Source organism: Oncorhynchus kisutch, linkage group LG13, assembly GCF_002021735.2.
Source record: "Oncorhynchus kisutch isolate 150728-3 linkage group LG13, Okis_V2, whole genome shotgun sequence".
Taxonomy (NCBI): Eukaryota; Metazoa; Chordata; class Actinopteri; order Salmoniformes; family Salmonidae; genus Oncorhynchus; species Oncorhynchus kisutch.
In genome coordinates this window covers 34,678,874-34,693,090 of record NC_034186.2, presented here as the reverse complement: position 1 = coordinate 34,693,090, position 14,217 = coordinate 34,678,874, and the positions used below count along the sequence as shown (strand labels likewise).

Sequence of the window (14,217 nt, the reverse complement as noted above, 5' to 3'; positions counted from 1 at the left end):
TTCATAGTTGTTATCTCTTCACTATTATTCTACAACGTAGAAAATAATAAAAAATTAAGAAAACCTCTTGAATGAGTAGGTGGGTCTAAACTTTTGACTGGTAATGTAAGTATTCAGACCCTTTGCTATGAGACTCGAAACTGAGCTCAGATGCATCCTGTTTCCATTGATCATCCTTGAGATGTTTCGACAACTTTATTGGAGTCACTGACAGAGCTAGAGAGTTCCTCTGTGGAGATGGGTGCCATTCTGGAAGGTTCTCCCATCTCTGTAGCACTCCACCAATCAGGCCTTTATAGTAGAGTGGCCAGACAGAAGCAGTCTCCTCAGAGAAAGGCACGATAGCCCGCTTGGAGTTTGCCAAAAGGCACCTAAAGACTCTGACCATGAGAAATACGATTCTCTGGTCTGATGAAACCAAGATTGAACTCTTTGAACTGAATGCCAAGCATCATGTATAGAGGAAACCTGACACCATCCCTACGGTGAAGTATGGTGGCAGCATTATGCTGTGGGGATGTTGTTCAGTGGCAGGGAGTGGGAGAGTAGTCAGGATCAATGGAAAGCTGAACAGAGCAAAGTACAGAGAGATCCTTGATGAAAACCTGCTCCAGAGCGCTCAGGACCTCAGACTGGGGCGGCGGTTCACCGTCCAACAGGACAACGACCCTAAGCACACAGCCAAGATAACGCAGCAGTGGCTTCGGGACAAGTCTCTGAACGTCCTTGAGTAGCCCAGCCAGAGCCTGGACTTGAATCCGATCGAACATCTCTGGAGACACCTGAAAATAGCTGTGCAGCGACATACCCCATCCACACTGACAGAGCTTGAGAGAATCTACAGAATGGGAGAAACTCCAAATACAGGTATGCCAAGCTTGTAGCATCATACCCAAGAAGACTCGAGGCTGTAATCACTGCCTAAGGTGCTTCCTCAAAGTACTGAGTAAAAGGTCTGAATACTTAAGTAAATGTGATATATATTTTTTTGTATTTTATAAATTAGCCAACAGTTCAAAAAACTGTTTTTGCTTTATAATTTTGGCGTATTGTTTCTAGATTGATGAGGGAAAAAAACGATTTAATCCATTTTAGAATAAGGCTGTAACCTAACAAAATGTGGAAAAATTCAGAATACTTTCCCGAAGACAGCCATATATATGGTCCCTGTATAAAAGGTAGTCCCTCCCTTTGTGACGTCATACCTCTGGTGTAGAGGCAGGAGGTGGGGCTGCCACCTCCTTGGTCTCTTCTGGTTGGACAGGCTCCTCTGACCCAGCGCCCATAAGATCCTCCTCTTCCTCTTGTTTGTGCTTTTTCTTCTTCTCTTTACTCTTCTACAATTACAAAAAAACACAATCCTCAAGTCAATAAGGTCTCAAATACTACGGAAACAAACGTCAAAAATATGTAAAATATTCTTAAGAAATAAAGATGGAGCCAAACCTTCCTGTCCTTCTTCTCCTTCTTCTCCTTTCCTGTCTTTTTCTTGGGCTCTGGTACAACCTCCACCACCTGCCTGTCTTCCATGGGGCTCTTGAGGACCTCGTCGGGACGGTGTGACCTGACTGGCAGTTTCTTCTCGCTGTCTGCCAGGGGCCTGAGAGCACAAAGAGAAGTAGACACACTTAAAACCACAGCCATGCGTGTGCATGGGGATTCTGGTCAAACCACAGCCATTTGCTGCATCAAGTGTTAACTAGCGTCTTTTCCTTGTCTCCTTTTAGGAAAGGAAGCTAGTTGAGACAAAGCCATCCACTCAGGTGCACGACATCTCAAACACAAACCTTCAAAGGGGGGGGGGGGGTCAGGAGGGACACTCCCATTAACAGGTTAATCAAATAATTAGCAATTATGTTGAAGACCAATGAATTGGGTGAGGATTCAAATAAGAGCAGCACGGTAGTCATCCAGGAGTAGTACTGGTGATGGAGTTAGGACTTCAGAAAATCAGCAGTTCCACTGAGAAATCAATTTACTCCATCTATAAAACAGGTTGATGTGACGAGAGTTTAAGTTAGTGAGAAGAGCGCTTTTCTTCAGCGCCTACCACAATAACACTTTTGGAAGGAGGGAATGCTGATATTCTGAAGGGAGCTTGTAGAAGGTTTCAAATGGAGTAGGGCTGAGAGGGAGAAAATTGTGTATTTGAACACTGGGATCAAACTTTAAACTGTAAAGTCACATCATGCCCAAACGGAGAGAGAGAGAGAATCAGATGAAGAGAGAGAGCAATGCTATGTTAGTGGGAGGGGGCAGGCGTGAGACCAAGACAGACAGCAGATCAGTCAGTTTAGTATGCAGGCCCAGACGTGGCCTCCTGACACTGAGAATGTACTCACCTGCGAGATGCTGCCAGCAAACTGCTCGGGCAAGGGGACAGAGAGGTGTGTGTGCATGAGATAGAGAGAGAGACAGAGGGAGAGAACCACAGAGCAGAGCACAGTGAGAGGGAGTGTGTGTGGATGGGAAGGGCCTGGCCAGGGTAGCACTAGCACCAATCTCTCATCATTGGTGCCAGGAAGAGATTATACACCCCCGCAGAGTATATAATAGCACAGCCTGTTTATATAGCCTGCTCTTTCATACTAATCCATTAGTGGACAGCTGTAATACAGAGAGGTCAGTGATGAGTGAACTCACTTGTCCAGGTCGATGTTCAGAGCTTTGTGGGGGTCGTTGGGATCTTTGTCGTCGTCATCACTGGGTAAGGCATTCTGAGACAGGAAGAGAGTCAAGTTAGTGACAGCGTAAAATAACATCCTTGCATTTAATATTAAATTAAAATGTGAATTACCACTCAATATAACAAATGTTTTATGGCTTCTTGGCCTGAGCCCCTTTCATGAGGTTTTGGGCTCGCTTTTTCCCCTTAAATTCCTATATGAAACGTTCTGAACTAGAGGTCTTCACGGATCCCGAATATCCGAGACCCAATCCAGAATTCTAAATAATGTCACAGATCTGGGTCAGATCTGATATGATTGTCACGGCTCTTGGGTAGGTGTAATTTTAACTGACGTGTTCAGAAGGGCCCGTACAGAGCCGAACGGGACTGCTGGCCAATCATAAGTCAAAGCAGCAATAGGCTACAGTCAGAGCCTCCGTGTGGAAAAAGTCAGAAGATAAAAGGAGAAGGATAGGCTACAACAACCAAGAGCCAACAGGTAGGCTGATACTTAATATTCTGTATGGACTTGTTATTTGTAACTGTAGAATGAGAAAGTGCATGCACTGCAGCCTCAGTTAGCCTAGCTAGCTAATGTTAGTTAGCATAACTAGCTTCTCCCGGTTTGATGCTGTCAAGACAGGTACTATGTAATCATATTTGATGATAAATAACCTAGCTATGGCAGCTATTAGTCTACTATAGTCAGTCAGCTTGTTGGTTGGCTTCTGTCTCTAGTCTCCCCCTCCCTGCTCCCCGTGTCACTCGCTCACTCCCCCGCCTGCTAGAGCGGCACCTCCCTCCCCTCGCGCTTTATCAGCTCTGGTTAATAGTCGCTTAGGGATAAAAACATTTTTACATTTTAAGCTGCTTCCATCACTCGGATTGGACCAGGTCTGGATCTGACCAGATCTATATGGAACTGGTCTCTATATTTTAAAAAATATTGATGCATTTCGAGTCTGGGTGGGAAAGTTCCATCTCCATTTCGGAACAGGTCAACTTTTGGATCCGTGAAGACCTCTACTCTGAACACCATGTGTAAATCCCTACCTCTGGCATCTCCTCAGTGACGATATCCACCATGTGTGCGGGGGTGATGTCCTCCTCGCTCTCTGGGCCAGAGTCCCCCCTTCTCCGGCGGCCCTTCTCGCCCTTCTCCCTCTTCTTCTTGTCCTTCTTCTTCTTCTTGTCTGCCTTGTTTCTCTCCCGACGCTCCTCTTCCAGCTTCACATACTGATCTGACATTGGCATCCCTAAACCAAACGGGAGGGAGAAAGAAGGAGGGAGAGCGAAGGAAGGAGAAAGGGGGGTTAAGTTATGTTACAGAGAGAGAAGTACAGTAGAGGGGTTAAGTTACGACAGAGAGAGATGAGTGAGAGCGGTACAGTAGAGGGGATAAGTTATGACACAGTAGATGGGTTAAGGTATGACAGAGGCGAAGAGAGAAAGAGGGAGATGGGTTAGGTTTGGATACAGAGTGCTGTGTGCAAACCACTCACTGATACACTGTACATTGAAATCAGTAGTTTATAATCTAGTGGCCAGAGGAGACTGACCTGGGACCTTAAGAGGCACACTGAGGTCAATCTGCACCACTGGAATGTGCTCCACACCAACACCATCCTGGTACACCTGCACACACACAGAAACAAGTCTTACACACAGGAACTATAACACACGAATGTGAAGAACATACAACATGAAGGCTCCTAGTCCATTAAAATGATCATATTTAGATGGAAGTAGTTTGAAATGTGTAATTAACTACATTTCTGCAAGAGTCAGGATAACACACAAGACTAGCTGCCAATTGGGTAATGATGCTCTGCGTACCTTCTGAGAGGAGGGGGAGGCCTTGATGTAGAATGGGTTGTTGGCCTGCTCTGCCTTCCTTACTTCTCTCCTCTGGAGGGAGGGAGGGAGAAACAGCATGAAGTCAGTCATATGAAAACTCCATTGTATTTATATTATGGTTGAGTGGTGTGTACCAGTGTACCTCTTTGGTGTCTGATTGTTTTAGGGTCAGCAAACACTTAACATCAGATCAACTGATGAAAGAACTGAGGAGCTTGTATATCACTAGGTCTACAGCAGTGATTGTCTTATACATTGCCATCTTACCTTGGCCAGTTCCTTTTCGTCCACCTCAGTGTAGCGTGGCTTGGTGTGTCTGGACTCCTCCTTGGCAAACACAGCCTTGCCCTTGGACTTCCTGCCCTCGTCTTCAGACTCACTCCCAGACGGAGGCTCGTTGATCCACACATCCAGGTCCAGACTGGGGACAAAACCAAGACAACACGTTCTCACCAGCTGTACTGTCCAATAGGGATGTGTTTAACGCTTAAATGGAATCAGAAAGTCTCTGTTGATGTTGTGTATACACTTTATATGCAACTCAGTCAGACTGACATTCAATAGTCTGCAAGACAGACTAATAAACAAAGCTACTTTGCAATATCGAAAATTGTGTAATGGCCTGCATAAAGTAGTACTATAAAAAAATATACGTATTATGTTGTGCATCAAGCTTAATTTAACAGCATTGTGAGTAAGAGAGCAGCTGGCAGACTGACCCTTCAGGAACAGGTACTTTCTTCTGTGCCTTGGGGGCCACAGGGTTGAGCTCCCCAGCAAACAGAGCAGTCACCTCCTCAGCCACCTCTACGTCCTTCTGCTGCAGCTTCTGGATGTACTTCACCAGCTGCAGGATGCAGGAGGCCTGGGGAGGGGAGAGGAATGAGGGGGGGGAAAGAGAGATGCATAGTGAAAAAGGTATTCGCCTTTCAAATTGCCAATAGCCCCCGGAGGTTAGATGTGTGACTCACCCTCTCCTGCACCTCCAGGTTGGAACTCTGGACAAAAAGAGGCAGCCTGTCAATGAGCAGCTGGCTGGTCTCCTGGGCTACCATGCTGTCTGCTGGCACCCCCTCGTGTCCACGCAACACCGTGGCAAACAGCTTGGCAGCGTTCTGCACGTACACGGCCTGGATGTGGCCCGGCAGGGTGGCCACCTTGGGCCGCAGCATGGCCTCCAGTGTTACCATGGGTTCCTCCAGGTGTCTGGGGGGAGATGGAGGATGGTACTGGATGAGGGATAAGTCAATGATATAGGGCTGAACTGGCCTGATATTAGCTAGTTAGTGGAAAACAGTCTCGCTAGAAAGCGTGTGTGTACTCTTGCAGAAGAGGAATAGACATGAATACATACTCTGAGAACTCTCCACAGATCCAGGCGGCGGCATAGAGAACCTCACAGATGCCGTTGCGCTGTGTGTTGCCGGTAAGCAGGTGGGCGTTGTCCAGTAGAGTAGCCATCTGGGCCACAGCAAAGGCTCGGATGGCCTTGACCCGAATGGCCACGTCCAGCATCTGGGAGGCAATGAGGTGGCCATGCCGCGTGCCCTCCAGACGGGTCAGCTCCACCAGGATACTGATGTACCTGAGAGATGGACACAGGACAGAGTCAGACGGATGTACTTCAGAGACAGGTGAGTGGAAGGTAGGCCCCTAAATGACAGGTAATCCAAAAAAAAGAAGACAAAAACCTTGAACTATTTACAAATACATATTAGGTAAGAGCCGATCAGCATATTGAGTACAATACAGCAGGACACATTACTGCAAAGCGTTAACTGAGTCTTTCAACGCTACCTGACACAGAGACTCATGATCACAGAAAGTATGAGTTTAGAAGTGTGTAAAGAACCAGAGACAATTATAGGCCCCTCCAGTAAGTTGTACTGACCATTCAAAGTTGGTGATGTACTGGTAATTGCTCTGGCTGCAGATGTCGATGATCTTGGTGAGCAGCTCATCTCGGTAAGTGGTTCCCTCAGCCTTGTCGACGTGCAACATCAGCTTCTTCACTATCTCCATCAGGTTCTTCTTGGACACCTGGGAGGACACAAATAGTCAATGGAGAAAGAGAGGCATGGGGCAATCAGAAACTGTACTGTGACCAGTATGTAGCTAGATGTACCGAGGCGTTACTGAAATGATCTAGCGTCACATTCCAGCTCAGGGTTCATCCGTACTACAATGGTGGATATTGCTCGTCCGCATGCCGCTAACTAGGGGTGTTACGGTTCACATTCGTACCAGGGACTTCAATTCAGTCCGCAATGTGAATCCGAAAAAATGCAAAAATGGCATAAAATATATAAAACACTAGACCTATAGGCTATGCCTACTGCGTTGTGAGTCTATGCCTCAACTAAATCTGAAAAAACATTTCAGGATATTCTCTTAAAACAACTAGAGCCTATGCGTACGTTGTAATCATAATTAAAATCTTAAATTGCCGCATTTGAAATTGTCCTTTTGTGAGGTGCAGCCAAAAACTAGTTCTGTACTAATAACGTAATAATTAAAACTTAATAAAATAGACGAGTGTAGGGAGTCGATAAACCAGATTTTGAGGATCCTCAATCACCGTTTAAATCTCCAGTTTGGGAACATTAGATTACAACGGCGATGGACAGAGTTGTGGACAAAACTTGACCATTATGTCTCCACGCTCAACGAGAATCACCTATGCAGCAGTCTGCAGACTCCTCAAATATAGTGCATTCTGAAAGAATTCAGACACCTTTACTTTTTCCACATTGTTAAGTTACAGCCTTATTCTAAATCCTCATCTACACACAATACCCCATAATGACAAAGTGAACACAGGTTTGATAAAAAAAACAGAAATACCTTATTTACATAAGTATTCAGACCTTTGCTATGAGACTCAAAATTGAGCTCAGGTGCATCCTGTTCCCATTGATCACCCTTGAGATGTTTCTACAACTTGGAGTCCACCTGTGATAAATTCAATTGATTGAACATGATTTGGAAAGGCACACACCCGTCTATATAAGGTTCCACAGCTGGCAGTGCATGTCCGAGCAAAAAGCAAGTCATGAAGTCGAAGGAATTGTCCATAGAGCTCAGAGACAGGATTGTGCTGAGGCACAGATCTGGGGAAGGGTACCAAAAAAAAAAATGTCTGCAGCATTGAAGGTCCCCAAGAACACAGTGGCCTCCATCATTCTTAAATAGGAGAAGTGTGAAACCACCAAGACTCTTCCTAGAGCTGGCCACCTGGCCAAACTAAACAATCGGGGGAGAAGGGCCTTGGTCAGGGAGGTGACCAAGAACCCGATGGTCACTGACAGAGCTCCTCTGTGGAGATGGGAGAAACTTACAGAAGGACAACCATCTCTGCAGCACTCCACCAATCAGGCCTTTATGGTAGAGTGGCCAGACAGAAGCCACTCCTCAGTAAAAGGCACATTACAGCCTTTGGAGTTGGCAAAAAGGCACATAATGGACTCAGAGAAATAAGATTCTCTGGTCTGACGAAACCAAGATTGAACTCTTTGGCATGAATGCCAAGCGTCATGTCTGAAGGAAACCTTGCACCATCCCTACGGAAAGGCAAGTTGGTGTCAGAATCATGCTGTGGAGATGTTTTTCATCGGCAGGGACTAGTAGTCTAGTCAAGGTCGAGGGAAAGATGAACAGTGCAAAGTACAGAGATTCTTGATGAAAACCTGCTCCAGAGCGATTAGGACCTCAGACTAGGGCGAAGGTTCACCTTCCAACAGGACAATGACCCTAACCACACAGCCAAGACAACACAGGAGTGGCTTCAGGACAAGTCTCTGAATGTGCTCGAGTGGCCCAGCCAGAGCCCGGACTTGAACCCAATTGAACATCTCTGGAGACCTGAAAATGGCTGTACAGCAACGATCTCCACCCAACCTGACACAGCTTGAGAGGATCTGCAGAGAAGAAATGGGACAAACTCCCCAAATACAGGTGTGCCAATCTTGTAGTGTCATACCCAAGAAGACTATGCTTTAAATCACTGCCAAATGTGCTTCAACAAAGTACTGAGTAACAGGTCTGAATTCTAATGTAAATGTAATATTTCAGTTTATTTTTTATAAAATGTGCAAATTTCTAAAATCCTGGTTTTGCCTTGTCATTATGGGGTAATGTGTGCAGATTCAGGGGGGGAATGATTTCATAAATTTTAGAATATGGCTGTAACGTAACAAAATGTTGAAAAAGTCAAGGGGTCTGAATACATTCCGAACCCACTGTATTTGACATCACCCCAGTATACCGGACCAAGACAAACTCAAAGAAACATCGGCGCCCCTCTGCATTAAACCAGAACTTGGCAGCTGATTCTGACCAGGCCAAAGAAATTACAAGCGTGCTAGGTAGGCTATGTTTAGATTTTTTACAGTCGGATATGCACCCCTTCTCAGTGATTGAGAATAGGGGGTTTCAGCACCTCGTGAAAAGTGCTTGAGCCACATTACGAACTTACCTCGTGCACCTCAGCAAACAGGTAGTACTCGCTCTATATAAGCAAGCCAAAGTTTTCAATTAAGTGGCCAGTGCACCCTGTGTTGCGCTTAACAGTGACCGGGAGATGTACCGTGCTACAGATACTCCCCCTTTATGAGAGTCACAAGCACACATCTGGCACTGTAGGAGGCAGTGCCATGGTGCACTCATAAGCAAGATGGAAGTAGACATTTACCACAAACAACTGGGGAAAATCCACTTGAACGGCCCTCCAACTGGCAATTACTAATGGGAAACGCATCTATCATCCTGAGCACCTACTTCTCCCACATGGTGACCTCTGACATTAACTGCTAAGGAAATGGCCTCTATAGCAGAATTTTGGGCCAGTTAAAAATGCAACAAAACATTTTTTTTAAGCTAACTTGATAATTTAATTGGAAACATAAGTGGTGTAAAGTACTTCAGTAGTTTTTGGGGTAACTGTACTTCACTATTTACATTTGACAACTTTTACTCCATTTTCCTAAAGAAAATGTCCTTTTTGCTCCATACATTTTCCCTGACACCCAAAATGACTCGTTATATTTCGAATGCTTAGCAGGACAGGAAAATGATCCAATTCACACACTTATCACAAGAACATCCCCGGTCATCCCTACTGCCTCTGACCTGGCGGACTCACAAAACAGAGAACATCCCCGGTCGTCCCTACTGCCTCTGACCTGGCGGACTCACAAAACAGAGAACATCCCCGGTCGTCCCTACTGCCTCTGACCTGGCGGACTCACAAAACAGAGAACATCCCCGGTCGTCCCTACTGCCTCTGACCTGGCGGACTCACAAAACAGAGAACATCCCCGGTCGTCCCTACTGCCTCTGACCTGGCGGACTCACAAAACAGAGAACATCCCCGGTCGTCCCTACTGCCTCTGACCTGGCGGACTCACAAAACAGAGAACATCCCCGGTCGTCCCTACTGCCTCTGACCTGGCCGACTCACAAAACACAAACGCTTCATTTGGAGTGTGCGCCTGGCTATCCGTAAATTTTAAAATTCTAGAAAATTGTGCCATCTGGTTTGCTTAATATAAGGAATGTGAAATTATTTTTTATATTTAAAACCAAATACTTTTACTTAAGTAGGATTTTACTGGGTGACTTTCACTTGTCAATTTCTACTAAGGCATCTTTACTTTTACTGAAGTACGACAAATGGGTACTTTTTCATGATAGCTGTACTTTTAGTTTATGGTTGACGCAGCTTGCTGGCCATTAGTTATTCAACATTTCACAACGAGTTAAAAATCACATGAATGCATCCAATTGGTTTTTACGACTTCACAACAGGTAAATTCCCACGACCCACATGGTTACAGACGCAGCATCAGAGTGAAAATAATCCTGGCACAACAGACAATGCCAGGAACATTGTGAATGCTTTACAATACGAATGGCATTTAAAAATGTAATTAATTTAACCTTGACCCCAAAACCACAATATATCCCGAACTGTGGGTTTGGTGAACTGTTAACTGCTAACTCTAGCAGGCTTGAAACTGCACGTCACACGCCAAACTCCACACATTGGAACAATGCTGAAACATCAATCTATGGGCGAGTCAGTGCCACTTTTACATTGTTGACTAAATCAACATGAAAGAAAATCCATCTTGCAAATTCAGCAGGCTACGATGTGAAAGAAGCTTTTAGAAGTTCTGTCTTGCTTTTATTACGTATAGTGAATGCCATCTTTCACAGCACCTTCTTACCCACTCCTATCAATAAAATTATTTTAGAACATCAGTTTTACTCTGCGTTTACTTTCAAATACATCCAGTCATTACTAAATATGTAATGTGATAGGTATTTATTTATTTTAAAATCTGTCTCTTTCCCAAATAAAAGGGCATGATGACGCAACATTTGCGAGGGGGGGGGATTTGATTTCACTGGTCCTCAACTCACAGCTCAGACTTCACTCAGGATAAATGGAGTTAGCCTTCACCGGCGCAGGTTAGTTCTGAAGCATTCGTTGCCATATAAATTCACCTGGCTAAAAGGTGAGCCAATTTCATGTTAGCGGTTATCCCAAGTTGAACCAGGTAGGTAGTATACCCCCCTGGAGTCATTAGGCTATCAACAGAATCAGGGAGGTTCTTGAGCTAAAGACATTTCCCCATGAGTAGATCGAAAAATGTTGTATTGTCTGGATAGGTGCAGTGAAATCTGTTGTTTTACAGGGTCAGCCTTAATAGGTGGAGCAAATTAGGGTTAAGTGCTTTGCTCAAGGGCACGGACAGATTTTTTCAACTTGTCAGCTCAGGTATTCAAACCAGCAACCTTCTCGTTACTGGCCCATCACTCTAACCGCTAGGCTAGGTATAGGTGAGGTGAAGACATGGGGTTAGGGTAAGTGTGTTTTCAATGACCATGTGCTATGACAGGTAGCCTAGTGATTATTGCATTGGGCCAGTAACCGGAAGGTTGCTGACAGGGTAAACATCTGTCGTTCTGCCCCTGAGCAAGGCAGTTCCCCGGGCGCCGAAGACGTGGATGTCAATTAAGGCCCCCCGCACCTCTCTGATTCAGAGGGGTTGGGTTAAATGCGGAAGACACATTTCAGTAGAATACATTCAGTTGGACAACTGACTAGGTCTCCCCCTTTCCCTTATCCGCACCATGCCGTAGAGCAGGTCTAGAGCCCTCAGGCGGATGGACTCGTCCTTGTCATCCAGACACTGCAAGATGAGGTCCTTGTGGGACTGGACAGACTTGGGATGAGTCTTCAGTATCTTGGACATGGCCAGCAGGCCCAGGTACTTCACTATGAACAAAGACAACACACTCAGTGGCCAGGGCACTTCTACTCTACTTCCCTATGCACTAGACTAGAGGTTGTGCACTATGGAGACTGTACTACAAGCCATACAGCATGCCTTTACCCTCCGCAGTAGACATTATCTTATGGCTATAGCCTACCTCGCTGTCTTAGAGCACAAGAGGTCTATTGGTCACCCAAAATATCTTGAACAATCTATGTCTCTTTGGCTGTCTTCACTATCCCCTCTCAGCCGCTGAAACCTCACTGATTACATTACTGTAGGCCCTATTCTAAATGCCTCTCTTACATAATATGACTGTCTACACAGTATAGTATACAAAACGTGCTATCTGACTGACTACCTGATATTTTCACATACATTAAAACAAAGAAAAGGAAAATACAAAAGAAACACAAAACGATGGAGAACACATACAGGAGACAACATATACACGAGACAACATATACACGAGACAACATATACACATGGACGTTTCGTTTTTTGCCACCAACTTGAGTCCTAGGTATATGTAGCCATTATGCAATAATATTTTTGTGTTTTTGCTGAATCAGGCATACTATAACAACCAATTATTATCTGGGCTGTTGATATCTCAGGCGCAGATAGCTGCATATCATGTTTATGTGTGAATGTGACCTTGAGGTGAAGTGATGTTGTGCAGATACAGGTTTGGTTTCATCAGAGCAGGTCAGGAGAAGCCCTGTAAACACTATGATGTTTGAGACTAAAGTGGTGTCAAATGTGAGCAAGGGGGGGGGGGGTTAGAGCCTGTTTATGTTATGAGCCTACCTAGCGAAACAGTCGAGAACTCAAATGAAACACAAGACATAGCTGCCAACGTATATATCTGATCTACACACAACCTACTAAGGGGCCCAGATAACTCGAATCACCAGCTGCATCAACATAATGATCGTAGATGGTTTAACTTACTGTTAGCCGTAACCTGTTAGACCAATGAGTGACTTATCAAATATACTGAAAGTTTTTAAATTAATAGCCTGATGAAGTAGAGATGTATAAATGGATGAAGACAAAAACCCTACCTTTTGATAGTCACAACTGCAACTATGTGCAGTGAAATGTAAAACAGCCCCCTGTGTGGGACCATGATCAAAATGTCGAGTTATCCAGAGTTTGGGATCTAGGTTGTTGGAAGCTAGATGGGTGGCTACTCAGAAACACACAGACAATGAGAGAATGACACACTGCAGGCATTGACAGAGGGCTCACAGTTCTGGTCCGAGTCTTCAATCAGGATTCGCAGTTTCTGGACACAGAGCTAAGGATAGAGAGAAGGGAGGAAGAGAAGGGAAGGGAAAGTGCCATTACAATCAATTCAGGTCCAGTGTTAGTAATATAATTTGGGCACCGCAACTGTTTTGGGGGAAAAGTGACCGTATATCCCAGCTGATGTCTTTGTACATTAAATACATGTATCTAGACATGTTAGGAGCTATAAAATCACACATTTTATTCAGTTGCACTAGCCTGTTTGATCTGTTGTTGTTCATCTTTTGAAAAAGACTTGTGTATGATAAAAACAAAGAATTAAAAAGATTCATGGTTTAAACATGCAACGTCATCAAATTGGAGTGGAAAGGGTTAACATCATTAGCTACAAGAGAAAGTGTGGGCATGACGGCTGAAACTTACCTGAATACTAGCACTGTGATTTGGCATCCCGGAGGACAGGGAAATCAACACTGCAACAGAGGACAACGACAATCAGATCCTGCTGTGACAACAACTCTACAAACTTGTCAAAAACAACTTATCACGAGCTGCAATCTTAAAAGCACAGTGATGTTTTAGTCAACACAACCTCCTCAGTGGCACATCACAGGCACAAAAAAAAAAAAAATGCCCACGTTGAAGATTATAGACATAGCACAGAGAATATTGTGTTTTTATTATGACTGTTTATGAGCCAGAAATAACTGGGCTTGCCCACATCTTCAGTTAACACGCAAGCTTCACAAAGAGGGATGCCTACACCCGGCACACAGACTAAAATGTACCTACAAAAAGAAGAAGTGAGAAGACGAATACTGACCTGCTATTACAGTGTTGACACATTCATATAGAAGTGACATAGCCGAGGTACTGTGAGAGAGGAAGAAGGGGTAAGAAAAGGAGTAGGGATAGACAGAAGGTCATTATTTTCATCAGACAACATTTTGTTATAGGGATTGAACAAAACACCTATTGGTTGGATCTCTGTGTGTGTGTTTTACCTGTGGATGAGGTTTGTTAGGGGCTCAATCAGCTTCTTTCCCAAGCGAGGCTCCAGGGGTGTGAGGGCACCAAACTGAAACACACACAAACACACTAATGGCGCAACACCTCTCCATGTTGTGATACTTGGCAATAATTTGTTATTGACACACA

The 14,217-nt window shown here is 44.7% G+C and overlaps 1 protein-coding gene across 12 annotated transcripts in view; it reads right to left on the bottom strand.

Annotated features, from left to right (window-relative positions):
- LOC109902537 (AP-3 complex subunit delta-1) overlaps positions 1–14,217 on the bottom strand; it is a 39,659-nt gene that overhangs the window by 11,935 nt on the left and 13,507 nt on the right. For 4 of the 12 annotated variants that reach the window (XM_020498962.2, XM_020498966.2, XM_020498964.2 and 1 more), the window contains exons 22-38: positions 14,064–14,137; positions 13,883–13,932; positions 13,483–13,532; positions 13,060–13,108; positions 11,662–11,807; positions 6,417–6,565; positions 5,880–6,110; positions 5,497–5,731; positions 5,245–5,390; positions 4,793–4,946; positions 4,505–4,576; positions 4,228–4,303; positions 3,722–3,924; positions 2,644–2,717; positions 2,343–2,363; positions 1,447–1,600; positions 1,206–1,337 (exon numbers count right to left, since the gene is read on the bottom strand). In XM_020498962.2, the coding sequence (XP_020354551.1) occupies positions 1,206–1,337; positions 1,447–1,600; positions 2,343–2,363; positions 2,644–2,717; positions 3,722–3,924; positions 4,228–4,303; positions 4,505–4,576; positions 4,793–4,946; positions 5,245–5,390; positions 5,497–5,731; positions 5,880–6,110; positions 6,417–6,565; positions 11,662–11,807; positions 13,060–13,108; positions 13,483–13,532; positions 13,883–13,932; positions 14,064–14,137 (2,016 nt within the window). The remainder of the gene's footprint in view (positions 1–1,205; positions 1,338–1,446; positions 1,601–2,342; positions 2,364–2,643; positions 2,718–3,721; positions 3,925–4,227; positions 4,304–4,504; positions 4,577–4,792; positions 4,947–5,244; positions 5,391–5,496; positions 5,732–5,879; positions 6,111–6,416; positions 6,566–11,661; positions 11,808–13,059; positions 13,109–13,482; positions 13,533–13,882; positions 13,933–14,063; positions 14,138–14,217) is intronic. The other 8 variants (XM_020498965.2, XM_020498967.2, XM_031786086.1 and 5 more) reach the window with 3 other exon arrangements.